Genomic DNA, 26,154 nt, shown 5'->3' on the forward strand with positions numbered 1-26,154 from the left:
TTTAATAGGAAACTGCTGTGTAACTCTGACAATCACACCTCTACCCTCCTTAGATACCAATCAGATGTGATTGGCAACGGGCTGGCCAATCAGGTTTCGAACCCTGACGTTGAGGTGGACATTACCAAACCAGACATCGTGATTCGCACCCAGATTGCGGTTTTAAAGGACATGACGAACCGACTGAAAGCGGCGCACAGTGGAAACGACGTGACTTTTGAACCAGGTGAGGGTGCCAAGCCACCTTCACTATATGTGCCGTAACCGATCGTCTCCTCTAGAGCTTTGTCTGTTCTTCCTGTGCAGTCTGGGAGAGTGGGGAGTGTAATTATTTTCAGAGGAGAAAAATATGTGAATGATAAACTTTTCTTATATTCAGATGTATTTTTCCATCCCTGTTTGTTCACAAACTATGTAGTCAAATCGAGACATTAGTCCTTTAATCCGGGAAATGTTCTTCAGGCGATCGAAGGCTGATTTCATAATCGTCTTTATGTGGCTCTGAAGGCTCAGATTCATCCATCCTCCCTCTTCTTGTTGGTCTGTTTTTGTTTTCTTCCATATTTAAACTCTAAACCACCTTAAACGCACAGGTCCACTTTAAAACTGAGCTGAAAACTCCAGAACATTTTGACCAATAGGAACCATCTTGACCCAACCTTTTTTTTTTTTCTTTAACAGTGGATTATACTAGCGGAGACGGCGAGAGCGGCAGCGGCTGTGACTCCCCGTCGTGTGGCGAGGACGACATCTACATCTCCACCGCGCAGAACCCGGAGAAGCCCAGGGTCAATACGGTGCAAAAAGACTCATCGTCGGCGTCCTCACGGGGAAGCCTGGCGCTGGCGCTCTGGGGGCTGGCCCTGGCCCTGCTCGCCCCCCACTGGAGATAAAAGACCATCAGAACGGGAGAGGAAGAGAAGATCGACCAGGATTACAAGAATGAAGGGGAACCCTGTCAGAGAGACTTTAAAAAGACTTGCCTTCAGGACCTCAGACTGGGGCGGATGAGGGAGGGGGGAGGGAGACTCTTCTTGATATTACAATAACTTCACTATTAACTATTTGTATGTTTGTAAGTGCATCAGTGTATGGCAGGGGGATTTTTAGTCTGAAAAATCCACCTGTTTTACCCCCCCACCTCGCAATTTCATAAACTTCCTTTAGGTTCTGCTTGCAGCGTTACAGACATATAGCAAATAGTGTCTTTTTATTTTCTCCCCAGCGATATCAATAACAGTTAATGATTGGTTGAACAAGAAGTGCCTGTATTGAGGCATCTTCATATTTCTGATGATGTTCCTGCTACCCATCACTCATGGATCATTCATACAACATGCAAACTGTGAATTATTCTGGATAATCAGCCTGTCAAATCATGATTTTTTTTTTACTCAAGCACTCATCACTCAGAAATACAAGAAGATGTTGCAACACAGGTGTTCAACTTCCTCCCGGCGCTCGTTTGTTATTGTACATCAGCTTATCGGCTTCATAACACCCTAAAGCTTCCCTCTTTTTTTTTTTTTGGCTTGATTTGTTTGTGTTTTTTTAGTTCCACACCTTGCACAGCTCATCTCATACCTCATGAATACTCTCAATGCAAGCCGGTGATGCGGAGTCAGTCCGGGAGAGCCGGTCCCGTTTCCCCTGGTGACAGCCCAGAAGAAGGTGGCGAGTCACGCCGCCCCCCCGCTGGTTGAGTTAGCTCAGTTCATCACAAGGCAGTCCGGCTCTGCAACTATCCAAGTCGGGAGAAGTCGGAGCATTTCTGAGGATCAACCGGAGAGCATTTTGATCAAAAAAAAAAAAAATCTGTAAAGTTTATTACAGGGTTTTTTTAATTATTATTTTTATTTGGTATGAAAGAATATATTTGGTACTGTGGTAGATTTTACGGAATTCGTCCCACGTCATTCACTCACCCGTTTAATCTACCTACTTTAAAAATCATTAGCGCATACAAAATGTTGATGTCTTCATACTTTTTTGGTACTTTTTTTGTCATTTCTTACTTCTATTTTTTTTTAAAGCAAAGAATGTAGATGTTTTGTAATTTGCGGCCTATCCTCTACATTTCAACCGTAAAATCCAGCGTTTTGTACAGTAACTTATGTCTGTATTTTAACAGGATTGGAAAAGAATGATGTAGTATTAAATTAATCAAAACCAGATGAGCAAAAAATATAGGTTGAAAAATAATTTTTAAATCAAGTTACTACGTCGATTACATGGGTTTGAATAACAATTTAGCAAAAATTGTTTTGTTTTTTTTCTGGTCTCAGAAAGCTATTTAGGAAAAACGTAAACATTAGACCATTTTCCAACTTAACAATCTTGCTTTTGAAGGATTTGATGAAATCTCTATGCAACGTATTGTAAAGTACCGGAGCCTTTATACGGAAAAAAAACAGCAAGGCTGCGCTTCAGCTTCATTTGCCATTACATTTCCCATGTTTTCATGTTCCGCAAACATTTCTGCGAGGGTTTTGTGCACGCGTAGGAAGAGCAAAGTTGTCAAAGAAACATTCGGAGGAAATGTTTCAGATGACGATGGTGAATGTCTTTTGTTTTTGCAGGCCAGGGCAGCAGTGGAGTTTTTTTTTCCTTTTCTTTTTTTCGTTTTTTGTTGTTGTTTTTCAGCTGGCAGGAAACGGTCCGGCTGCTGGATGTTCATTCGATCCACAGAGAAATGTCAGTCCCATGACTGAAAGAATTAGAAAAGACAAAAGAAAAGTCGAACTTGGACAGGTGTTAGAAATCCTTCCGCTTGCCTCTGGCCCACAAGAAGAGAAAGGACTCGCTCTCTGAGGAAGAGGGTGACTGACTGACTGACTGAAAAGTATGAATGATGTGTAAATAGAGAGCAGCCGTTTCTAGATGTCTCTAAAAGAGGCCTTAACAGTACACCAGATTTTTACTTGTCAGAGTAAAAATAAATGTTATGGAAGAAAACGAGATGAGATAGATGTTAAATTGTAAGAGAAAATGTATATTAAACATTTCTTAGTCTTGTGGAAATAAAGACTGCCAATATTTAAGTGAGTGTGAGTTGTCTTTTTTTTCTTTTTTTCTTTTTGAGTTTTCTCTGCTGCTCTGAATCACATGACGTGTATATTGTGGCAGGGCTGGACTGGCGGCCATGATTATTTACGTTATGCGAAGGTACACGATATACCTAAGATATACGAGAACGTGTTTGTTAAAAATTCAAAAGTAAAACGCAACAGCCTACAAGGAAGACGATAGTCATGCCGTACCGGAGTAATGGTAAAAAGAAAAAAAAGATTTAATTAATGGCGGCATAGCGGAGGCGCAAGGTAGAGCAAGCGACACATCGACGGAGGCATCTTGGGAGAAATGGCCACAGCGTCACAATTCTCATTTAGAAGTGAAAGTTTAAACTTTAATAGCACCAGGGACTATCTGCAGACATTTCAACATTCTTTAAACATGACTGCAATTATTTAAAAATAAATTAACTTTGAGATGGAATGCTTTAAATTTATATACAACAGACATAAAAAAAATAATAATAAAAATTGGATGTGATGTAGCCAAAAATGTTTATCAGAATTTTAATTTTAAGGTGGTAGAGTACAGGCTTTTGATAGCCTTCTGGGATGTCTTACAGATTTGCATAGAAAAGGAAGAAATACACATCTCCAGGTTCAAATATTGAAATATTCAGGTAGTGAAAGCTTAGTGATAAAAATTTATAATAAAAGCATTTTTATTTGTGGATTATAATATGTTAAACCTAAACAAAGCAAAATATAGACTTCTTAAATTTAATCTGCAGTCTTTCCTGCAATTACCATGCCCAGTAAAATGACATCTCATGGTGCTGCTTATATTAACTAATGTATTAGAAATTAAAAACTACTTGTACTGGTCTAGATGACTTGTGGATTATTAGCAATATCACTGACCACCTTCCAGTATTTATTGTACAAACGCATTCAATAAATCAGAATATCACTGAAAACCCAATTTATTTCAGCAACTTTACTACAAAACAAAACAAAATAGAAACACATTATATAGATTACACGCAGATGGATGTTTGAAAGCCCTTTTTCTGTTAATTATGATTTGAAACGGCATAAACAGCTTTTTGACACTCCCCATGCGTATTTTTGCTTCAGGGCATTTTTTTAGTGTATTATCTCTGACTGGCTCGAGAGGACGGCGCCGTGTTGTGTGCATCACCCTAATCTGTCCGGCGGATGTTGTGCCAGGAGTCTCGTCGCAAAAACAATGGCGAGCGGCATCGGCAGTAAGTAATATTATAATATAGTTTTTAATGTCATTTGACACTTTTAGGGATGAGCGAAGGCAAACTAAGCAAGGGGGATTCTTTCACCTAGCTTGTAAAGACACAGCAGCCTCGCTGCCCCAAATATCGCCTCTATGTGGGAAGATGTGTGTGTCCCTCATGAATGTGTCCCCCTAAACATTGATAAGCTAACGCTAAAATTTAGACGTTACTGTGCCGTTTTATCTTGCTTGTAAAATAATACGAGATACTGCCAGCTTTGTGTTGATAAGTCTTATATAAGTTTCAGTTAAATTAGGAGTTTTAATTGTCCTGCATACAATATCAGGCTAATTAGAGTATTGTGGCTAGCTGTAGCAAGCTGGCTCTGCTTGTTTACGTCAAACATGCTGCGGTTATCCTCGCGTTTTTCTCATTAAATTGGCAGCTTCCGTTACTACTAGTAATAGTAGCCGTTTTACACCCTTACGAAGTTTAATTTTAATCAGAATCTAAATTCAAGTTTTATTACTGGTTTAGTTCGTTCTGCACTTACAAATAAAACATGATGGATATGCAAGCTGGTAGGAACCAATGCCTGTCAGAAATGAACAAACATGTTAGATGTTTGTAATTTTATAATTAATTATTTAAATTTTTATTTATGTATTTATTTGCTTCAGAACACAAGATCCTGAATGTGGGACCCACGGAGCCCTGGTCCATCAGGGAGAAACTGTGCCTGGCGTCATCTGTGATGAGGAGTGGAGACCAAAACTGGTAAATCGATCAAAGTATTTGTCACTTGTAGTAAATTTCTTCCTTATCAACCATATATGATCAGAAATGTAAGAGAGAGACAAGGTCCATCAAGACGGTGCTTAGTCAAATTGTCTGGCTATTAAAACAGGTGATATAGTGGGAAACTGAGGTGTCACAGATATTATCCCTAACCAAGGTTTCCCTGCTTATATTAATTTGAAAATAAACACTCCAAAATGTCAGCACATGGATGCAACAAGCTATTTTACAATATTAAGAGTCAAAGAGGACTTAAATGATCTGAGTTGATATTACTGCCCGTGTTCTCATTGCTAAAAAATAAGTGTTTTATTGTTCTCATTGTTGGGTAATGTAGTCATTATTTTTCTTTTTTATTTCTAAGATTTTATTTATGTACTTATTTTTTGTTTCTACTGTGTGCTGTGCTGGGACAAAACTCTTTCGAGATGAATAAAGTGTCATTATCTTATATTTTTGTCTTATTTGTCTTCCAGGGTGTCTGTGAGCAGAGCCATCAAGCCTTTCTCTGAGCCTGGTCGTCCTCCTGACTGGTTCTCTCAGAAGGTGAGAGAGACGATAACCCTCTACTTTCTCCCTCTCTTCTCATCTCCCAGTCTCTCGTGTTGAATTTTATTCTTTTTAGCCAACTTAGCTAATTTCCTGTTTTGCTTCTCAGCACTGTGCCTCACAATATTCCGAGCTGCTGGAAGCTACGGAAGCTCCAAAGTGAGTCCTTCGGCCCGGTGGCTTCACCGTTGCAGAATATGATTTCTAACTTTTCTGGCTTAAAGCGACAGTTGCTCTAACACATTCTCGTCTTGTTCTAGGCGTAAGCGTGGGGAGAAGGGCGAGGTGGTGGAGACCATTGAGGATGTCATTGTCCGCAGGCTGACCACTGAAAGAATCGAGGAGCTAAAAAGGCTACAGAGAGACACGCAGGAGCAGTACAGGTAGGTGTATATACTGATACACAGTGTACTGATTAGTGCATTAATTCAAAGTTACTGCTTTTTTACAATAAACGAAACTAAGTGTAATAGAAACTCATGATGGCTCATTAAAATGATTTCCTCTGTACTTTTTTGTCCTTGTCCTGACAGGAAGTTGAAGAAGGAGGTGGAGCTGATCCAGACGGGTCACATGGACTCCCAGCTCAAGGATCTGTGGGCAGAAATCACACAGTGAGGCTCTTCCTTCTTTAGCCCCTCCTGCCTTGTTTTCTTCTGATTTCTGTGGCCTAAAATTCCTGATTTTTGCAGCACCATTTACAAAGAGTTGCAGTCAAATTTCCTATTTGTTTTATGTTTATTTTTAATAATCATTAATAATCAAAGTGCAATAATATTTTATAATCATTACTGATATAAATTTGTTATAAAAGTATTACTGATTGCACTTTAAAAATTAGCTAACTTTATGTTATTAAAGGTAAAGTTTAAACAGTAATGATTTCTTGGTTAATGTCAAGTTGTCATAACAAAGACATTTTGAATAATGTCAACTTTGTATTAAAAGTGTCATAATTTACCGAATGACGCTTTATGACAACAGTCATAAATATTATGTCATGTTTATGAAAGTGTCATGAAAGTCTTATTCAACCCCCTTCAAATAAAGTGTTACCAAAATTTCTTTAAATATCTGAAAAGCAACAGTGAGCACAACTTCTATATGGAAATTAAAGGGGATCGGGTTTCACTACAAAAACACAAACTCTTACCAAGTATCTTTGGTCTGGTTTCTAGTGCAAATATCTTAAATACTTGAAATAAGACAAAAAACTAACTTGCAAGTCACTTTTCTCTACCTCTACCGCTTCTACTCCTAAATTCAACTTTTCCAGAATTTTCAGTTCGTTTTCCAGCAGAAGTCCTCACCCTCAGCTCTAAAGCAAGGCTGATGTTACCACAATCTCTAAAACAAGCTAGCCGTCCTCATTTCCTTTTGGCACGCCTCACATTTTAAACTTTGTGTTTGTTTTTCAACTCCAGAAAGAAGAAGCAGGAGGAGGAGGAGGCAGAGCAGAAGAGGAAAGCCACAGAGATGGCGTACCAAGGTAGGTCCAGAGCGTTGACCGTAAACGCCGACTGATCAGCCTTCCTGCTGCTTCCACTGGATTTAAGACGGGAAGCTGCAGGCCGCGGCTGCAGCTCGGTTTGTGTCGCAGCAAATTAACCTGAAGTCACACAATGAATTCTCAGAGGAAGGATATAAATACTCCAGATGTTTTGTCACGTGGACCAAAATTGTCAAGTCGAAAGAAGTCATGGGGCGAGAAGAAAATAATGAAATAAAATCAACAAATGAAGCAGGCTGATTTTTAAAATTAATTAATTTATTTATTTATGTTTGTTATTAAAAACAGGATTTTGGTCACTTTCTTTCAAAATGCTTACTAGTATTTAGCCGAGTTTAATAAATGAATTAAAAGCTGATTTTTGGGTGCAGCAAAGTCGACTTCTCAGTGAAAGTGTTTGAATGGACGCGTTTCTACTGCTTATAAAAGTTTGGTTGCAAAAAAGAACAGGAGCTTTGTTATACTGAACATTTTCCTTTGCAAGAAAACTGTCAGTAATAATTTTATACTAATTAAAAACAAAACGTTTAATAAACAAATTTGGATCTTTTTTTTAAAATGCAGTATTTTAACCAGGTGAAGCTAAAATTAGGCCATTAAGGAGTTTTAGGTTCATCATGTTTACAGACCTTTTTTTTTTTTTATCTTAAATGCAAATTGTGTGCTTTTTTTTTATTTTATTTTTTTTAGAGTTTTGGATTAATTGCTGCTCTGAGTGTGTTTTTCCGTCAGCAAAAGGACTTTGGTTGAATGTGTGAACTTCTGTTAACAATTAATTGATTACTAATTTAGCTGACGATTATTCCAATAATCAATTCATCACGATTAATACGATTAATCATTTCATTGTACCGGGATGTATTGCTTCATGTCTCCTTTAGTCTGTGTGAAAAATATTTATTAATGATCCATGACTGATTATTAATGTAGCAGCTTGTTGAATTCCTCATGGATAGATCTGAAGTCGCTCCTTTCTGCCCGTGTGTGTCACACAGCGCGTCAGGCGATGAAGAACACGCCGAAGCGCCTCCCCAGCGTGACGGTCCGCTCTCCCCTCGGGGCCAGCCCCTCCACCCACGACGCTCAGGCGGACTCCGCGGTCCCCACGCCACCCATGGACACCGAAGGCGTCCCCTCGGAGGACACCGCCGTCCACTCAGCGGTAGGAAACCATTCAGCCGGGCGTCAGGTGTAAATTTGCAAGAGACTCGACAAAGACGAGTGACTCCCTCCGCCCGTCTCCGTCAGGCTCAGGGTGTGGGCGTGTTCCTGCCGGCCGCTGAGCCTCCCGTGTCGGGACCAAAAGACGGAGGCCTGGCTTCTCTGGCGGAGGACTCTCCTCAGAAGAGACTCCCGACGCAGAAAGCCACGCCGCCACCGTCGCCTCTGTTATCAGAGCTGCTAAAGAAAGGAAACCTCATCTCAGCCAGCCCACGCCTTGTGAGTGCCAACAAAACAACAACAATCACGAAACATGCTAGCGATTAATCTGATCTGAATTGGCACATTGTGGATTAGTTGTTTGACAGTTTTGACTTATATTAATTAGTCTGAATGAAATTATTTCAACAACTTTTGGAAGGAAAGGTGTGTAAATGTCAGGATTTGTGTTTGTTTCTATATTTAGCCTGGTGTATTTGATGTATTTTTCGGCATCAGGTATCTGAAGGAGAAACGACGACGAGTTTAACCAACGGTGTGCAGACGGCAGCTGCAGCTGCTGTTTTAGTCCCCGGTCATGAAGTCTTCACCGGTAAGCAGAATCAAATGGATGCAGAGGCATTTTTAGCCCAGTGAGGAATCAAGGAACTGTATTGTCATACCAGCTCATATGGTACAAAACAGTACAAAATTCAAACTCTGGTCCCACTTTAAGAAGCATAATGAATACATAAATAGTTAAAAAATCACTTCTAAGATAATCTACTATGAAGCTAACAGCCAGTCCCAGAAGACCAAAGATTATTTAGCAACTCCAATGCCAAAAATGTCATGTTTTATGAATCCTTAAAACCATAGTCATGTTAGCATTCAGTTCATGTTTTTTTTAATTATGAGCTGATAATTATTTACACTGGAGATGGAGGTTAGAGGTCACTGGTGCATCACCAGTGGTTTTCCTGCTTGAAACGCTTGCATATAAAATGTTTCAAGTAGGGCAGAGAGATGTGGTTTTAAAATAACATTTTACATTTTTTAAAACAAAACTTTTTTTTTTTCCGATTTTAGTCGCACAAAAAAAATGTCCTCACTTTTCTCAGAAAATATCTTTAAAAACTGGCTTTTATTACAGTAATTACTTTTGGGAGTTGATCTGAATTCAAAGTCAAAATTAATAGAAGCTGTAAAACACGTTTGTCAAGCAAGATGGTCGTTCTTTGGTGGGTTAACGTCACTCTGGAAACACAGGAAGTGCATCGGTGAGAAAAAAAAATCCTTATTTTCCAAAAATTACATTTTCAAAAACAAAAAAATTGCTTAATTGATCAAATTGATTAATCAAATTTGCTGTATAATACAAAATATTCTAGTGATTTAAGTGAGATGCTGTTTTATTTTCTTACTCTGATCAGAAATGAGTCACATGCTTGTTCTCAGGTCATGTTTCACACAGGAAGATCATCGGTGACGCGCAACCTCCAGCTTTCATTTCCTGTGTAAATAAATATCAGTTTTTGAGTAAATAATCACCTTATGTAAACATGTTGAGAATTTAAAGGTTTATAAAATAGTGTTGACATAAACCACTCTGAAGTTAAGAGTCTGTAGCTGTGTAATGCTGGGAGAGGTGAACTCTTTCTACTGAGTCCAGTAATTTAACCTCACTTCAAAACTCTTGAACTAATCCTTCAAGGTACTTCATAAATCAAGTGAATACTTCCTGCTTTGCTTATTTCATAGCATGATTATTGTTGATAGATTATAGTTTGATACTATCATCTATCAAACCCTTCTTGTAGTTTGGATTTGGCTGTTTTCATTTGTGATTTTAGGATAAGAATAACAAAGCAGCTTGAGTGGGTCTAGTTTGACCTGCTAGGTAATCAGAGTGAATTGAATAAAGTGTAAGCGTATTTGCATTTGTTGATACTTTAACGTTTGTTTGCAGAAGGCGATGCAGACGCGGCGGTGAAGGCAGAGCTCAGCGAGGAGACGGGGCTGGCAGAAGAGGATCTGGTAGCTGTGTCATACATGGGGGACGAGCTGGACCTGGAGACGGTGGGAGACATCATCGCCATCATTGAAGAGAAGGTCTCTGTCTCTCACAGAATAAATGCTTTCGAGACCAAGACAGTTTTACAATGGCAACGGAATGGGTTTGAGGGATTTAGGTTTGTTGGAGTTTCATCATTTCTTGTTTACACGACGTGGCTGTTTGACCCTGTTTGACCACGTTCTCAGTAGAACGGTAAAAAAATAACAAAAAAAGAAACAAGCAATCCAAACAGTAAAACAGTAATGTGTAACATATTAGCTCTGGTTGAGTCATTAGGTTTGAAAAAACTAAAACGACGTAAAAGATAAATCATGCCCAAAAAACTTTATGAAAGTCATACGTTCTCAAACTTTTCTCATGGGGGAGAAGACAATATGATCACAGAGTCCCTTCCAAAAGTATGTGTACTAGGGATGCAAAAAAAATCGAGTTACAATTCATATTCGGTTATTGGTTTATTAGGTAGAAATTGGTTCTAATCGATTAACAAATTAAGTCCATGAAATCTTTTAGGGTTGTAGTTTGGCCTGCATACAGCAGAGGGCGACGCAGGTCATTCTAAAGCGGGGCTAGTTGTAAGAAAAACAAAGATGGCGGCCGTATCAGAACAGAAAAGAGAAATGGACTTTTTGGACGTAGCAGGTCCAAACAGAGTCTGGTGAGGGATGCAAAATGAAAAAATTAAAATTTTGAAATTAATCTTAGAAATATTCTAGAGAAATCTTGAAACCTTATGAGGTCTAAAAGTCAGAAATTTGTGAGAAAAAAAAAACAGAATTTTTTTAATATCAGAAATTTTCTAGGAAAAACATGTAAATTTTTGTACCCCAAAAGTCAAAAATTTCCAATAAAAAAAAAATTCTCTTTTATTTTTTTTCTAGAAAATTCTCGTTCATAGCTCCTTTCTTGTTGATTCACTAGCAAATTGAAGGAAACTAAAGCCAAAAAAAAAAATCCTTAAAAGAAATAATTTTTCTTTTTCTCTGTCGGTTATCGTAGGTGGACGACTCGGTGGAGGCTTTAGACGCCGCCGCTGTGGAAGCAGCTCTGTCTCTGTGCGAGGAAGCCGTCTCAGAAGGCCACACCCTGCCTGGGCCATGGGAGACCCAGGACCTGAAGCCGTCGGAGCCTCCGGTCCAGCACGCCGCCCCGGTTCAGGAGAACCAGGACGCCTCGGCTGCACTAGCTCCATCTTCCGGCGCCCCGGAGACGCAGAGCCAGCCCAACATCAAAAGGGAAGAACAGTTCAAGGGAAGCGGCGAGGGAGCCGAGGCGGCAGGAAGCGACATCAACTCTTCGCTGGCATCTGACGACGGCACGGCAGGAAGTGAAGTCACAGAGGAGGCAGTGGCCGGCACGAAGGAGGCCGCCGAAGCTACTGTGAAGACTGAAGGAGAGGACTGGAGTCAGCCGGAGCCCAACCCTCCCTGCCTCGGTGGGGAACACGCCTGGATCTTTACACTCGCAAATAAAGCTCATGTTTGTTTGTCCTTTGACTGACTTTTTTTAAACTTCTTTTCCTTCTGCAGACTCAGAAGACAGCTCCGTGTCTGGGAAAGAGTCCAAGGTAACCCACATCAACATGCCAGCATGCACCGACGGCTTTTATTTAGATGGAAAACTCGACTCCGTTTGTTTTTCTCTGGAGGTGAAGGAAGAGGAGGGAGGGAGCGAGGGCGACCCGGACGACGGGATGGAGCTGAAGGAGGACTGCGGGGAGGGCGAAGGTCCGTACCTGTCCGAGGTGGAGCGGGCCGCCAGCGAGAGCGAAGACGGCTACGGGCCGACGTCCCAGCGCTACACCGTGGATTCCCTGGCCAGCAGCCCAGCCTCCTCCTCCCAGCTGTAGGTGCACGGTCAGCCGACATGCCGAGCAAAAACAAAACATTAAAAACTCTAATCGGACAGATTACACAAGAAAAGTTGCACTAATTTATAAAATCTAAATCACAACAAGCTCGTTGTTTTAAATGCTTTTGGCACCTTTCCATAACTGCGTTTTCATTACAGATATTCAAAAAACTTTGTCGATATTCGGCTAGTGTTGAAAAAACACCATTTCGCCATTGCAGATTTCCCATTAAATAGTAAACAGCTAAAATCACAGGTGAATACGTTTGTTCATATGATATTTCATTTTCCTGTCGTCTTCTTCATGGTTTGTGCCAATAATAACATCCGGTTTTTGATCACATGCCTGATGTTTCTAATGCAGTTTTGCAAAATAAACCAATTTCAATTTGGTCGAAATCCTGGTGCAAAAACATTTTATTGGAAAAACGACAAAATTGGAGAGTTTCTATTAAGCAAATTTATTTTTGAAATGTCAAGTAAATTGGCATTTACTTGACATGACCAATGGTAACGCAGCTGGTGTTCCACGTCATATTTCCAATTACTGCTGTGTAGAGCTGGACGACTACAGCTTAAAAATACAATATTCAAATAACTATTTCTATCAATTATCATCCGTAAAACTTATACCAAAGTATAACTTCACAAGTTGCTCAATGTTCTTAATTTTATGTGTTGGAGTAAAACACTCTTGTCTCACAAGACGGCGGCTCCGTTGTGCTGACATCACTCTGAACCTTGGAAATCCAAGGAGTTGATTGGTGGGGGGAAAAAATCCAGATTTTCCCAAAATTAAATCTTCTCTCTCTCTCTCTCTTTCTCTCTCTCGTTCTCGTTCATCAGCTCCACATGTGGTGAAGACCAAGAGGCCGTCCAGGCTCAGAAAATCTGGAAGAAAGCCATCATGTTGGTGTGGAGAGCAGCAGCCAATCACAGGTGATGCTTGTTTTCAACCATAGTCACTAAATACACTTCCAGCACTTCCCTATTACCCACATTTAGCATGAGTGTTTTCTTTGTTTTTGTCTTAATTGTCAATCGTAAAATTGATTTTACTTTAGTACTAAAGCAGATGTAATGTTGGCTGCAGGTACGCCAGTGTCTTCTTGCAGCCCGTGTCAGATGACATCGCCCCGGGTTACCACAGCATAGTGCACAGGTCAGAAAACACAAAACCCACTAAAGATCTACTTTTCAGCGAACGTACGATAAACAAATGCAGCCGTTCCTACCGTTTCTTACATCTAAATAAATCTCACGCAGACCCATGGACCTGTCGGCCATAAAGAAGAACATCGAGTCCGGCGTGATCCGCACCACCGCCGAGTTCCAGCGAGACATCATGCTGATGTTCCAGAACGCCATCATGTACAACTCGTCGGACCACGACGTGTACCACATGGCGCTGGAGATGCAGCGCGACGTCCTGGAGCACGTCCAGCAGTTCCTGGCCACCCAGCTCATCATGCAAACCTCGGAGAGCGCCATCTCCGCCAAGAGCCTCCGCGGCAGGGAGGGCAACCGCAAACCAGGGGAGCCGGCCGAGAAGGTGGGTTTAGCGGCAGGAAGAGGAGGAGGAAGTTATGTGTCAAAGCGTTTGAAGTTATAAACCGTGTTTGTAGGTGAAAACCTCTCCAGAAACGTAATTACTCGGCTCCCAGAGACAGTAAAACTGGAGGACGCATCAAAAAGTTTACTGTGGTTTGATGAACCATAGAGATGTAGCTAATGATTGTTTTATTTATTGATTAATCGATTGTTTTGACAATTAATTGGATGAAAAAAATGGCACATTTTGCAGATTTTTTTTTAACTATCTTTTTATACATTAGAGATACAATAAAGGAAGCAAATAAGCTAATAGTTCAATTCCTTTTTTGAATAAGAAAATAAACATTATCTAGCCTAAAATGCAACTTTTAGTAAATCTGGATGACGTGAAGCTAAAATCGCCACACAAGGAGTTTTGACTAACAAAATATTTAGACAAAGGTTTCTTTTTATCTTAAATGCATAATGTATATAGTTTTTGTACAGTTTCAGATTAATTACTGCTCTGAAAACGTTGGAGTTTTTTTTTTTTTTCAGCAAATAGCCTGTTTAGGATCTGTATACTCCAGCTTGCAATAAATCGATTATTGAATTAGTTGATAATCATTCCAGTAATCTATTAATCTCGATTAATCAAGATTAATACGATTAATCTTTTCAGCCCTATTTGTTTTGTATTTTAAGCTTAGTTCTTTTACTTTGGCTGGCAGGTGGAAAAGCCTGGGTTCATACTTCTTTTAAAGTGTAATAATATGAGCAATAAACTCAACGCTTTAATGATATTTTTCCATTTAATAGAAAAAAAAATTAAATCAGTTATAGAAAATTTAACAACTATTGGCTAAATTACTTCTTGTTACTTTTGTGGACCAACAGATATATATATTTTTTATTTTCTTTCATGAGACAGATTCAGTTTAAATAAATGTCATCAGTTTCTGGGGTAAGTCCTTGTGATGCAACCTGGACGTACGAGAGAAATCCTGACCGAGAGGGAGGGGCAGCAAGCTCAGCGAAGACAGATTTTTATGTTGATTTATGTTTGTGCAATAATAATGTAAAGTTGTTTTTATTGAACATAGTTTAACTTTGATGTCAGACCTTTATTTCTTCCATCACCATCATGATGTTTATTTTAATACCCAGGGGCGGTTCTTTCATGTGGACAAACCTCCTAAAGATGACCACTAAATGTAGACCATGAGCTGCACATCAAAGAACAACTTAAAACCTTAACTAATAGCAAACTCCTTCATTTTTGGTGGTTGTTTCTATTTATTGGGTTGTGCCGCCCTGGGCAGAAAGCCATGTCACCATAAACCGCCACTGGGTTCTTTGTTTTTTGTTCGCCTCTCATTCAGACCTAGAAGTCAGTAAAAGTTTGGCAGGAATCCATCGTTTTTGCTTCCACATGCACGTCAAAGTTGACCTTGCTGACTTTGTCACATATGTGTTGGTTTGTTTGCTCTGCTTGTTGTCCGCTGCCTCGTTGGAACGATTGTTGTCGACATCCCAGTTGATGTGTGTCCTGCATGTTTGGCTGCAACCGTTTCTGTCTCCGCCTGCATGCTTGTGTGTCCGCAGATCATTTAAAGCAGGACTTTCTCCATGTAGTTATGCACGTTGCCCTGCGTTACTGGAGCTAGTCGTGGGAGTCTGTCGGGTCGCCTCAACGAGGATCTTATAATAAAAAAATCTGTATAAGTCGATGGGAGTCGTGACGGGGATTTCCGTATTCACCTGCTTGTCTCTTCTTTTCTGTGGATCTCAGTCTTGTAATATCAAATCTGAACTTGTTAGTGTTGATATGTCATCCTGATGTTTTGTGGATGTCTGTGTTTCTGTGCTTCCTACCTGATGGGGTCCAGTCCCCCCCTCCCCCCTCTCGGCGTCTCGTCTGACTGGGACTCCAATGAAACTTGCTTTCTCACGCCTGTGTGTCTTTGCTTTCTCTTTTTCACTCCGATGTTTGTCCTCCTACAGGACAGTGTCCCAATGGCCTCTCCTGCTTTCCTTCTCTCTCTCTTTGTAAGTATTCGGGTTCTTCCCTCAGATCTCACCAGAACCAGGTCTCAGCGCAAACATCACTCACTCCGTCCATATGTGACACTTTTCTTCTTCACTGGCATCAAACACTAAACAGATACAGAAAACAACAAGTTTTATACAGACAGTGTAGGGATGCAAACAATTATTTGATTTACGATTAATTGACGATTAATGTGGTTTGCTAGATTAAAATTAGTTCCAGTCAATAACTAAATTACGTCCGCTTAGAATCTAATCTTAGTGTTGTAGTTTGCCCACCAACCAGCAGAGGGCGCAGCTGTCCATCCTTACGTTATGGCTCCGCCAGTTCTAAATAGTCCTGACTACCAGTAGTTCATTTTTGTCCTCTGTAGAGGACATTTCTAAACTTGAATATCTCTCACCCCCTGCATCTACTAAATTAATTCCTTTTGGTATCTACAGAGGACATTTAGGGCTTTTCAATGATACCACATGTGAAAGGGTGGGACTTTTGTACGTACCTTTTTCTAATTCATAAATATGGCGTTCATCAGTAAAACACATTTTATGGGGAGAGAAAATAAAGTGCATAAAACCTTTTATTACTTTACAAAGACTGTGGCATTTTAAAAAAAATGGTGATTGGACAATATTTTGTTCCTGGTAGTCAGGATATCAGAGAAACGGTCCAGAGTCCAGAGTGGGAGGTGAAATGGACTTTATGCAGTTCTGTTTTGAAATATAAACACTGTCCGTGCTCCTTAAGCGCTCATTTAGCCGTGCTACATGATGGAGCAGCGTTATCTTATTAAAAAATTACTGATGTGTGTTACGAAGGCGGAGGGTATAATGCAGAGAAAATATAACAGGATGGAGAATAAAATTAAAAAACATAACTTCAATAAACAAAATTTATTTTTGAGGGCTGTTGTGAGTTAATTAAAGTCATCGAGACAAGTTTTAGCATTCCTTCAAAAACAAGCACACAAAGTACTTCTGTGTGAATATCTCTATTACTAGGGAATTAAATGTTTCACATATTTTCATCTTTTACGTTTCTATTCAGCAAACTAAGCAGTTCTGTTTGGTTTTATTTTATAAATATGTCCAACTTTAATGAGAAAGAAAACCACAAATTTTATTTGAGATCAATAATAAATTCGGCTTACACAAAATGTATTTTTTTATATGTTCAGCATAATATAACAAATTAACCCTTCTTGTTATGGAAAGACGGTCAACCATTTTGATGCAAGAGAAAATGGACGTGTATCAATGAATCGTTATATTAACTCGTTAATCGAGAACTTGCATCCTGAATACGGTGCCTGAATCTTTCACGTTTTGTCCGCTTTTGATAAAAAACGTTTTATTGGGATTTAATGTGATGGGACCAACACGGTACGGGTAGCTGTAAGATTCTGCAGTTTTCTGGTTTTTGTTCAGCATGTCTTTGCCTTTTGTTTTGGTTGATGGGGAAACAGTCACGCAATATGTTGGCTGTTGCAGCTCCAAACACTGAGGCTCATAAACCAGCCATCATCTCCAGACACCCTCATACACTCTAGCTTCTGTTTGCACACTCTTTTATCGCACACTCAAACTTCCCTGTACCCTCTCATCGTACAAGCTCCCAGTCCACGCTGCTTTCCTGTTTTTCTGTTTTTTTCACATGCGTTTCTCAGTCTCTTTCTCTGCATGCTCTAATTTCTTTTCTTCTTTGTATCTATTTTTTTAAATCTTCCCTTTTTCAGCCATCCTTATTTTTCTTCCGTTTTGTCCGTCGTGTGGGGAGGAAGCCCTCCGAGGTTGGACCATGCCGTGTTTTTGTGCGGATCTTGATCACGTAACGAGGTCTCCTATCCTTTGACTTTCGCGCCTTGACAAAATGATTCCCTTTCTGTCTCTCCCATTGCAGGATGGAGGCACCAGGGGTCGCCGTAGCGCCATGGAAGCTGACCTCAAAATGAAGAAGTAGCTTCTAGGATGCTTTTCTGGAAATGGCTGATGTCTCTGTGGCCTGGTTGTGTCTGATGAGGCTAGTGCGCAGCTCCTTCAAATTGCACCCCAGTGCGTAGCGTCACGTATCTGGAGAGGCTCCCGAGTAGTCATTTCCGTTTGATGAAACTGAATGAAAACTTTCTAACGAGAACATTTTCACCAGCAGCTGCTTGTCTGGGATCAACAATCAACGGCAGGTTGAGTCCTGCCTGCTAGATTGGATCCCACTCAACATTTTGTATGTTAGTACAGTCTGTCTGAGTCTGTCCTGCACCTAACTGTGTCCTCTGAAAGGTGGATGTAAGGACACTGGATGGCAGCAACGTCGAACGTGATGTTCTTAGGATTTAATACCAGTTTTATTAGCTCTGCATGTTGGACCAATGCCACACAGGACCAATTAATCAATCAGTCTGGGCCATGTTGAACTATAATCCACTGGGCATTTCTTTTTTTCCTCTTTATCAATGCCTCCGATCTTTAGGCCACGGCATACATCAGCATGTTTTAGGGTACTGAAGATGCGTATACCTTTAAATTTCTGCAGATCTTTTTCCAAAGCATGATTTAAGTCAAAGACAACACTTCAGTCACAAAGTCCCACTTCGGATTAAAACTCATTAAACTATTAAGTTCAGACCTGCAGTTAGTCCTTGCCAACAGGATTTGATTTCATCTTTAGAAGTCGGCTATGAAAACGGTCTCTACAGGATCCTCCTTTGACCTCACTTCCTCCTGCTGACAAATTTAAACCTAATGACCTGAGGATTTTGCTAAAACAAGTATCTGCTCATTTTATGAAACAAGGTGGGCAAAATTTGTTATTGCTGAAACTACTCATCCCTGATCATCACTTAGAAAGTAGCCTGTGTGTGTGTGAGTGCTCTGTAAATGGCATAAGAACATGCTGGTGTTGTGTTAGTACAAAGTCAAGTTTTGTACCTGAGAAGGATCATATAGTGAGGGTATGTATGTTTTTTGGTGTACATTTGTTAAATAAAAGATTTGATTTAAATGTAAAACAGGGCAAAGTGGTTTGCTTTTTTTATTGTAGATTTTGTTTTAGCTAGCATATTGAACTGATTTCTACAAGTATCAGTGGTATGTAACAGTTAAAGTATTTCAAACAGGGTTGAGATTTTCCATCACATGATAGTTGGCTCATGTGGTTTCATATTCAGCCTGTTCTGTGGGAGGAGCAGGTCCAACCCTGATCATTTATTCCACTGTAAAGCCTGAATAGTTTCACTTTGCAGATTTTTCTTCCTATAAAGCCAAGGTGAGCAGAACCAAAGTCAAGCCTTTGACTAAAACAGCAATGACTACATTTCCTGCAAACTCATGACCAATTAATGTCTGTGCCAAAACACCTAAATGCTTTAGAGTTCAGCCATTTAATTTAAGGGATGCAACAGCTGTAGATGGATCCATTTCAACTCTTGCTTTAGATGGAGCTTGCCCTAAAAGTATTAAACTAAAATTTGGTCATGCCATTTTTCAGTCAACCAGTCCATCTTCAAGCTCATCACTTATCTAGTTTATACAGATTTCAAATAAGTTTAAGACCCTTCAACAGATGGATAAATGTCTAACAAAGCTGAAATTTCTGGGGACTCAAACATTTCCTTTCATTGAAAGAAAAAAATGCCCACGTAAAACTTTATAAATACTTTATTGCACAGTTTAAGTCTTATAAATAAAATACAAAACCAGTACACTTCAGTAGTGAGACCAGCCCAGTTCTGGATTGAAATTTAAGCATTATCCAACAACTCGCAGTGCAAAATTCTGACAATTAGTGAAATGGCAACAACAAAGTCAGTTTGAGGGCCTGCTCAAAAAGGTTCAGCTAGCTTAAAGTATAAAATGAACTTGTGTTAATCAAAACCAGAAACCTCAGTGTACTCAGCTTTACATTCACTACAGACTGAAGTGACTCTGCAGTTCCTGTTCACCATTAGCTGAACTCGTAGATCACAGGACTTTCAGAGGAGTAGAGCTTCCTCTTCACCAGCCGGTGCTCTGGCCTCAGCTTCAGCACTTTGCCAGAATCAAAGATGTGCCAGCCATCCTCCTTGTCCACCTTGAACACCACAGAGAGTTCAAAGGTCGGGGTCACATCTGGGTCCGGAATGATGGTCCCCACATACTTGAGGTAGTCTTTGCCTTCAACATACAGCCTGATGGAGGCACCCCGGAGCCCGCAGGGCTCATCGGCAGAGGAGTGCAGGATGTGGTGCCCGACCCTGGTGATCATGTTGCGGGGCAGCTGCAGCACCTGGCAGCACAGGACGGACAGCTTGGCTTCAGTCAGACAGCACTCAATCCGCCGGGTCAAGTCCTGAAAGAGGAGCCGCTGTTCGTCCTCAACACCAGCATCCAAATCTGCGGCTGTGACGACAGGTCAGAACCACTTCATTGCATCATCTGAGTCAAGTCCTTTTAACGCTCATCTTATAGGTCAGGACTAAGGAGTTTAGTGAAGTTGCAAATTTTCAGCTAAATCAGTGTTTCTCAACCCTCGTCCTCACACCCCCCTGCTCTGCATGTTTTAGATGTGCCTCTATTCCAGAACAGCTGATTCAAATGATTGCATGACCATCAAGTACTGCAGAAGCCTGTTAATCACCCAGAGATACAATTCAGGTGTGTGGCAGGAGGGCAGGGGGGCGTGAGGACCGACGTTGAGAAACGCCGAGCTCGATCAATTAGTCATCCGCCATGTTATTTAGGTAATTTTTTAAAAGAAATATTTATCTATAAACCAGCTATTAAAGAACTGTTTTATTCATTCAAATTCTATAAATTTGCATATTGCTGCAGACTAACAGCATAACCAGTATGAAGTACTTGAATGCTACTTACAAGGCCAGTTGCCGTCCCTCTCATCGCAACTCTCAACGCTTCCCCGCCGGGCCGAAGTCGACCCACGGCCCGGAGAGCTGTGATGGAAGAAGTACTTTCCAATCATCTCCACCACACTTTCCTCCTCCGTCAAGAAAGACACTCCGTGTGCAAAAGGCATAGCGGCGATATAGACCATCCTGACTCCAACGTCTCCTCCAGTTGTGTTCTCGGTGTTTCTTCCATGTAGTCAGACTGGTGAAGTGGCTTGCTGCGCTGAACGCGAGGCTTTTATACAGGAGAGGGCGGGACTTCTTGCATCAGCCCAGGGGGGCGGGGCTTAACCGGTTGAGTCCAGAAGCTTCCTGGTTCAAGGCTCACGCAACCTATCTGCGGATTGCAGCTGAGAGCTGTCACGTACATTGATAACCACGGAAAAGCAACCGCTGCGGAGCATTACGTCAGTCTGAATGCTACAATAGCGTAAAAATTACTTCGTTTGCGGGCAGCAAGATATTTTGAACTATATTTAAAGAATTTGTGTAATGCAGAACTTCCTATCGAGGAGTATAATTCATGAAATTATACAGAGCGTTTAATAGTTTTTATTTACTTGTGAAGGAAATTCGCCTGAAAACTGAACCTCGGTTTTAATTCAACTCTTCATGGTATTTGGCAAATTTTACACAGATAAGATGAAAAGGGGAAAACAATTTTTTTTATGCTGTTTCAGTATTTTAAACAATTATATTGTCAGCTTAAAACATAGGATAACAAAATAATCTTATTAGTAGTAGTAGTAGGTGGTTTTTTATCTAAAGTTATACAGGTCTACCCCTACTGTATGTTTTAAATCAAACGTTTTTAATGAAGGGTAAAAACAAAAAACAAACACTAACCACCATATTAGAATTTCAGGAGTTTATGTTGTACTTACCTGTATGGCCATCACATCTGTTTTTCTCTTTTGTGACACCAATATTCAAAGAAATCATGTTCAAAAAGTAACATTTAAGATTCTGTTCTTAAAATATAGATTTAAGTTTAGGTTTATTTTCAACTGGATGCAAAATCTCACAGTCATGGACTCATTATGATAGTTTGGCTCAGTGGAATTCGGGATTAAAGATATATTCTTTTAGTAAAGTGTGTAATGTCCGTTTTAGTGGAATTATATAATATAGTAGTTCTATATTTTGAGTCAATAAAACTAAGCTCAAGCTCTCCTTCGTTGAATATTTCTTGTTAATTTTTTATGCGTGATGAATGCAGCTGTACTTTTCCCAAATGTGAAACCTTTCGGCTCTCATATTAGCCACGTTGGAAATATACTAGATGTGACTCACGGATATTGAGGTTTGCAGTGAAATTCATCACTGTGCGTAGCGTGTCAAAAGAGAAGCTGATCACCACGGTGATTCAGAATCAAACTTCCCCTTCTGCAGCTGACCACTTGTTACAATTACAATGAATAAGGTAGCTCCTGTAATTCACTACGGAAGTGTTTGTTATGTCAGACGCATCTGAACCAAACTTTTATTTTTATGAGAGCAATAGTTTAGAAAGTTGGACTGCTGAAGAAATTAAATGGAAACTGCCTACCAATACCTTTTGGAGTATGTTGTCCACCCCATTTGCACAGCTGACGGTTAATGGTTTTAGCTAGGGGTTAGCGATATGGACTTAAATTTTTATAACGATATTTGGCAGCATTATTGTGGTAACAATAAAAGTGACTAAGAAATATTTATTAGGTCTGTTTTTAGGTAACTGTATGGCTGTGAGTTCATGACACAGCAATCAGAGCCCCTCAAACATAAAAGCTGCTCTTGAGAAACATTCCCTTATGAAATACGGTTCTTTAAGAAACCAGTCTCATAAATAAGTCTGATTTGTTTCACTAAAATGCACACACTAACTGCATTTAATCATATTTTCAAAGGCATTGATATTTATTGATGCTCTCATTGGACAAACAGTGGAGGAAATGGTAAATAATAACAATCCAAAGAACATGGAGTATTTTGTTCTTTAAAGAATCATTATTTGGAATTAATTGTGATAATGATAAATCAAATTTCCTATCACAATACAAAAACTACCGCGATAAATGATAAACGATAAACGATACAATACCCATTGTACTGTATCGAGAGTGTCTGCGAACAGCAGCTTTAAAGTCTTGTCACCATTGTTTTTTATGTCTGAACTTTGACTAGGTCATTCTAACACATGTATATGCTTTGGTCGTTTTATTGTAGCGCTTGCTGAATGTTCGGGGTCATTGTCCTGCTGGAAACTGAACCTTCGCCGCAGCTTTTCTTGCTAGGTTACATTGTACTTACCTGCATCCACTTTTTATTAACTCTAAAAAATAAAAAAAAGAAGAAGAATCATCTCCACTGTAAGACGATGCCACCACCATGTTTCCCCATGGTGATGTTTTCATCGAAATGTAAAGTGTTAAGTTGCACTATCAGATTCCCATTTGATTAAATCACACACAGATGAATATCCTTTGTAAATATGGGAATTTAAAAAGGTAACTGGTTGAACTGAATTGAATGAAATCAAAGTTCTGCTCTCAGCTTAAGGGGATGAAACGTAGAGTAAAGTAAGTGCTATAAATACTTTTGAACTACACATTGTTCCTGTAAACTGTTTTAGTTTTTAACTCTGGAAATCTTGAGTGATTTGTGAACATTTGTCCTCCCAGCTGCTTTGTGTGAATCCACGTGATTGAAGGCTTTACAGCTTCAAGCGTTATCTCTTGTTTGTGTCTAGACTCCAGGTGAAGCGAACCCTGCTGTTACTCACAACCAGGTGACTAAGACTCAGTCTGACTCAGATCGTCACTCACACACCTGACGAAGGCCCAGCAGCAGTGTAAACAAGAACCGTTTGTGTCTTAAACATTCTATTTTTCCTGGTCCATGAAGTCATCACCAGAGGCACGTAGGCTCATCAGGCGAGCAAGGAGAAATCTGCAGAGTCCAAGTCGGGTTTTTAAGCAGAAAACATTCCACTTTTTAACTTTTTATTTATGCTAATAGATCCTGTGCAGCACTGAAAACTGGCCTATTGGGAACATAGTGTGTTTTTCAGGGTGAAACAGACATCTGAGAACAAGTTTGCTCTTGTCTGAAATAGAAATATGTGAAACTACATAATTCAAACAGATGGAAACAGGGTTCTTCCTTTAAGGTCCAAGATCTGCTGTGCTGGTGTGACTTGAGGGGGAGGGACATCTTTCTCAGGTTATTCACGTTCACCTGAGTCACCCTCCTCAGAAGTGTCATGGTGGTGACGCCACGCCAGGCGGCCAATCACATCCAGAGTTACTGCAGTCTGACAAAGAAAGAGAGAGAGAGAGAGAGAGAGAGATGGAGCAGCAAGGAGGAAGTGTGTTTCTGAGGAAGTGTAGGGGAATTACGGAGCGTGGTCACGCCACCAGTGCTCAGCAAAATTCTGGAGTATTTCCTGGATATTAAAATTATCCAGAGTTTTAGCAGCTGTGAGTTAGAGAAAGAACGTGAAACAAAATAGAGCCGAGTAACATCCTTGCAGCACTCCTTGTTAAACTGTTACTTCATGATGGTCAGATGTTTTCAGTGTTGACACATCCGGTCTGTGGACAGGTCAGTTTAACACATGGATGCTCTTACAACACAGTCAGACTGTTTCATAAGCTGGAAACTAAACTAGAAAACTAATCTTGAGAGATGTTTGTTTTTTGTAGATTCAATATCTACTAAGCCAAAATACAAACAAAATCAGTTAATTATTTTTTTCATTTTGAAACAGCAACAACAAAAATATGTTGTTTTTTTATATGTAGATGGTGTAAAAATCAGTGCTTGTTTGGTTTGGTTCTGGTCAAGTCAAGTTTATGTGTGTAGGACATTTTAGCAACAACAATGAGGTTCAAAATGCTTTACATCATTAAAACATCTTTAAAACATCATGCAGTCACCAATAGTGAAAGAAGCAATAAACATTACATTTTGTTCAATACCTTCATCGAAATCATTATGCTCATTAAATATATTGATCAATGTTCCAGCTAATACTAATCAAAGGCAACTAAACACAGGTGGGTCTTTAGCACTGATGTAAATGAAATCATTCGCTCTCTTTCCATTGACCATATAATTCCTGAAATTCTGAAAATAAATTATGGTAACATGACAATTTTAAAAAAATCGCTAAATTATTTTTTTTTTTGCATGAAGCGATTTGTCGGCTGTATGTAAATTTGTGTATTTCGCAAAACCGCAATGGAAACGCTTGTTTTTCGCATTACACAAGTCACATGACCAACAACTGGATGTCACTGCTGATGAAAAAGACAAAGAAGACAACAGGACGCATGGCATGATTTTAATGAACAAACTTATTCACGCGTGGTTTTAATTCTGACTCATTGTTAATGGAAACACCATAATTGTGTTTTTTCGACATCTCTGAATATCGACAAATCTTCACGTAGGTTTGTAACGGAAATGCAGTTACTGTTTCGGGTGTTTTGCAGTTTTCTGAAAGTTTGTTCCAAATTTCTGGTGCATAGAAGCTGAATGCCGCTTCTCCGTGTTTGGTTCTGGTTCTGGTTCTGCTGATGCAGAGCAGAACCAGAAGACCTGAGTACTGTGGTCTGGAAGATTGATACAACAGAACCGAGACAGAACCTGATACTGAGGCCATGCTGTGGAGGATCCGCTGTGAATGTAGAGAGATTGTGCTGTTTAGCAGGAGCCAGAGAGCGAAAGGCTGTTTGGATCAGGAAGGAAATGATGGGAGCTGCAGTGATTTCCATCCAGATTTTCTTTCATCGTGTTGAATATTGACTTGAGTTAAACATAAACTAAATTTCAGATGTTTCAACATTTACAGCCTGTTCTCAGGTGGAAGACTCGTCCCCTGAAGCTCATCTCTGGAGTTGGTGACTTTAAATTTTGATTGTTTGGACTGACGAGTTGATCAAACGACATAGGGCCTGAACTTATACTGGGTCTTTCTGCTCATACTGGCCACTCAAAGCACTTTACACTAGAGCTGCATTTATACCAATATGCAAATCAGTAGGTAAATTGGGGTTAAATGTCTTGAGACACAAGGCATTTCCTCTTGACATGTGACAAGAGGAAGTAAGCCTGAAACCTTCAGAGTACGACTTTACTCTCTGAGTCCCAGTCATCAGGTGAACAGACCAAAATGTTCGTTACAACTGGATCCGCTCTAAAATTGTAATTTCACGTGTAAAGACGTTCATATTTCTTGGCTGAACTTGGTATTTTCTTCACAGATTCTTTGTCTAAAATTTCAGCTGAAGGCAAATAAGAATTAAAAATATATATTTCAGGGAGATAAAAGCTGGTGGTTTTGTAGATTTAGATGTTTGTTTTTTCACAGCTGGCAGATGATTGAAATCTGTCTTTGTTATTAATCTGAGGAGTGCAAACACTTGCCCACTGACCTCGTTGTGACCGTCCATCATCAGCAGTGCTGTCTGTGTCAGCTGCTCATGTTGCTGGTGAGCAGGTCTGACCTGCCTGCTGTCGT

At 40.0% G+C, this 26,154-nt stretch overlaps 3 protein-coding genes across 5 annotated transcripts in view; 2 read left to right on the plus strand and 1 right to left on the minus strand.

The window, feature by feature from the left end:
• Window positions 1-1,440, plus strand: part of gpc4 (glypican 4) — a 42,323-nt gene extending 40,883 nt beyond the window's left edge. The window contains exons 8-9 of the mRNA XM_015040469.1: window positions 54-226; window positions 682-1,440. Coding sequence (XP_014895955.1) covers window positions 54-226; window positions 682-893 — 385 coding nt within the window. The 3' untranslated portion in view covers window positions 894-1,440. The remainder of the gene's footprint in view (window positions 1-53; window positions 227-681) is intronic.
• Window positions 1,441-4,175: 2,735 nt separating this feature from the next.
• On the plus strand, window positions 4,176-18,773 carry brd8b (bromodomain containing 8b). Of its 3 annotated transcripts, XM_015040471.1 has the most exons (19): window positions 4,176-4,279; window positions 4,942-5,038; window positions 5,536-5,605; window positions 5,718-5,767; window positions 5,869-5,991; window positions 6,142-6,222; window positions 7,033-7,097; window positions 8,114-8,280; window positions 8,367-8,558; window positions 8,778-8,871; window positions 10,228-10,370; window positions 11,335-11,770; window positions 11,865-11,902; window positions 11,984-12,180; window positions 13,033-13,125; window positions 13,280-13,348; window positions 13,453-13,738; window positions 15,724-15,768; window positions 17,669-18,773. In XM_015040471.1, the coding sequence occupies exons 1-19, from the start codon at window positions 4,261-4,263 to the stop codon at window positions 17,726-17,728; spliced, it is 2,325 nt and encodes a 774-aa protein (XP_014895957.1). In that variant the 5' UTR covers window positions 4,176-4,260; the 3' UTR covers window positions 17,729-18,773. The 3 variants fall into 3 exon arrangements, with proteins under 3 accessions (XP_014895957.1, XP_014895958.1, XP_014895956.1); XM_015040472.1 differs by lacking the exon at window positions 15,724-15,768; XM_015040470.1 differs by lacking the exon at window positions 17,669-18,773 and having other exon boundaries at window positions 15,724-16,241.
• A 631-nt stretch (window positions 18,774-19,404) lies between these two features.
• On the minus strand, window positions 19,405-20,881 carry LOC106952392 (DNA damage-inducible transcript 4-like protein). The gene is made up of 2 exons (XM_015040473.1): window positions 20,617-20,881; window positions 19,405-20,142 (listed from the first exon to the last, which is right to left on the minus strand). Exons 1-2 carry the CDS (start codon window positions 20,792-20,794, stop codon window positions 19,709-19,711), a joined length of 612 nt encoding a protein of 203 aa, XP_014895959.1. The 5' UTR covers window positions 20,795-20,881; the 3' UTR covers window positions 19,405-19,708.
• Window positions 20,882-26,154: the final 5,273 nt, after the last annotated feature.

The sequence above is a fragment of the Poecilia latipinna genome, unplaced genomic scaffold (genome assembly GCF_001443285.1).
Source record: "Poecilia latipinna isolate Pla-1442-1.1 unplaced genomic scaffold, P_latipinna-1.0 Scaffold511, whole genome shotgun sequence".
Lineage (NCBI taxonomy): Eukaryota > Metazoa > Chordata > Actinopteri > Cyprinodontiformes > Poeciliidae > Poecilia > Poecilia latipinna.

Bases quoted from the DNA above. Each gene is read 5' to 3' on its own strand.
- brd8b (XM_015040470.1), top strand. The intron at 5,039-5,535 runs GTAAATCGATCA...TTTGTCTTCCAG, and splicing joins AGGAGTGGAGACCAAAACTG to GGTGTCTGTGAGCAGAGCCA. The intron at 11,903-11,983 runs GTAACCCACATC...TTTTCTCTGGAG, and splicing joins TGTCTGGGAAAGAGTCCAAG to GTGAAGGAAGAGGAGGGAGG.
- LOC106952392 (XM_015040473.1), bottom strand. From the start codon at position 20,794: ATGGTCTATATCGCCGCTATGCCTTTTGCACACGGAGTGTCTTTCTTG. The intron at 20,143-20,616 runs GTAAGTAGCATT...CTGTCGTCACAG, and splicing joins GAGGGACGGCAACTGGCCTT to CCGCAGATTTGGATGCTGGT.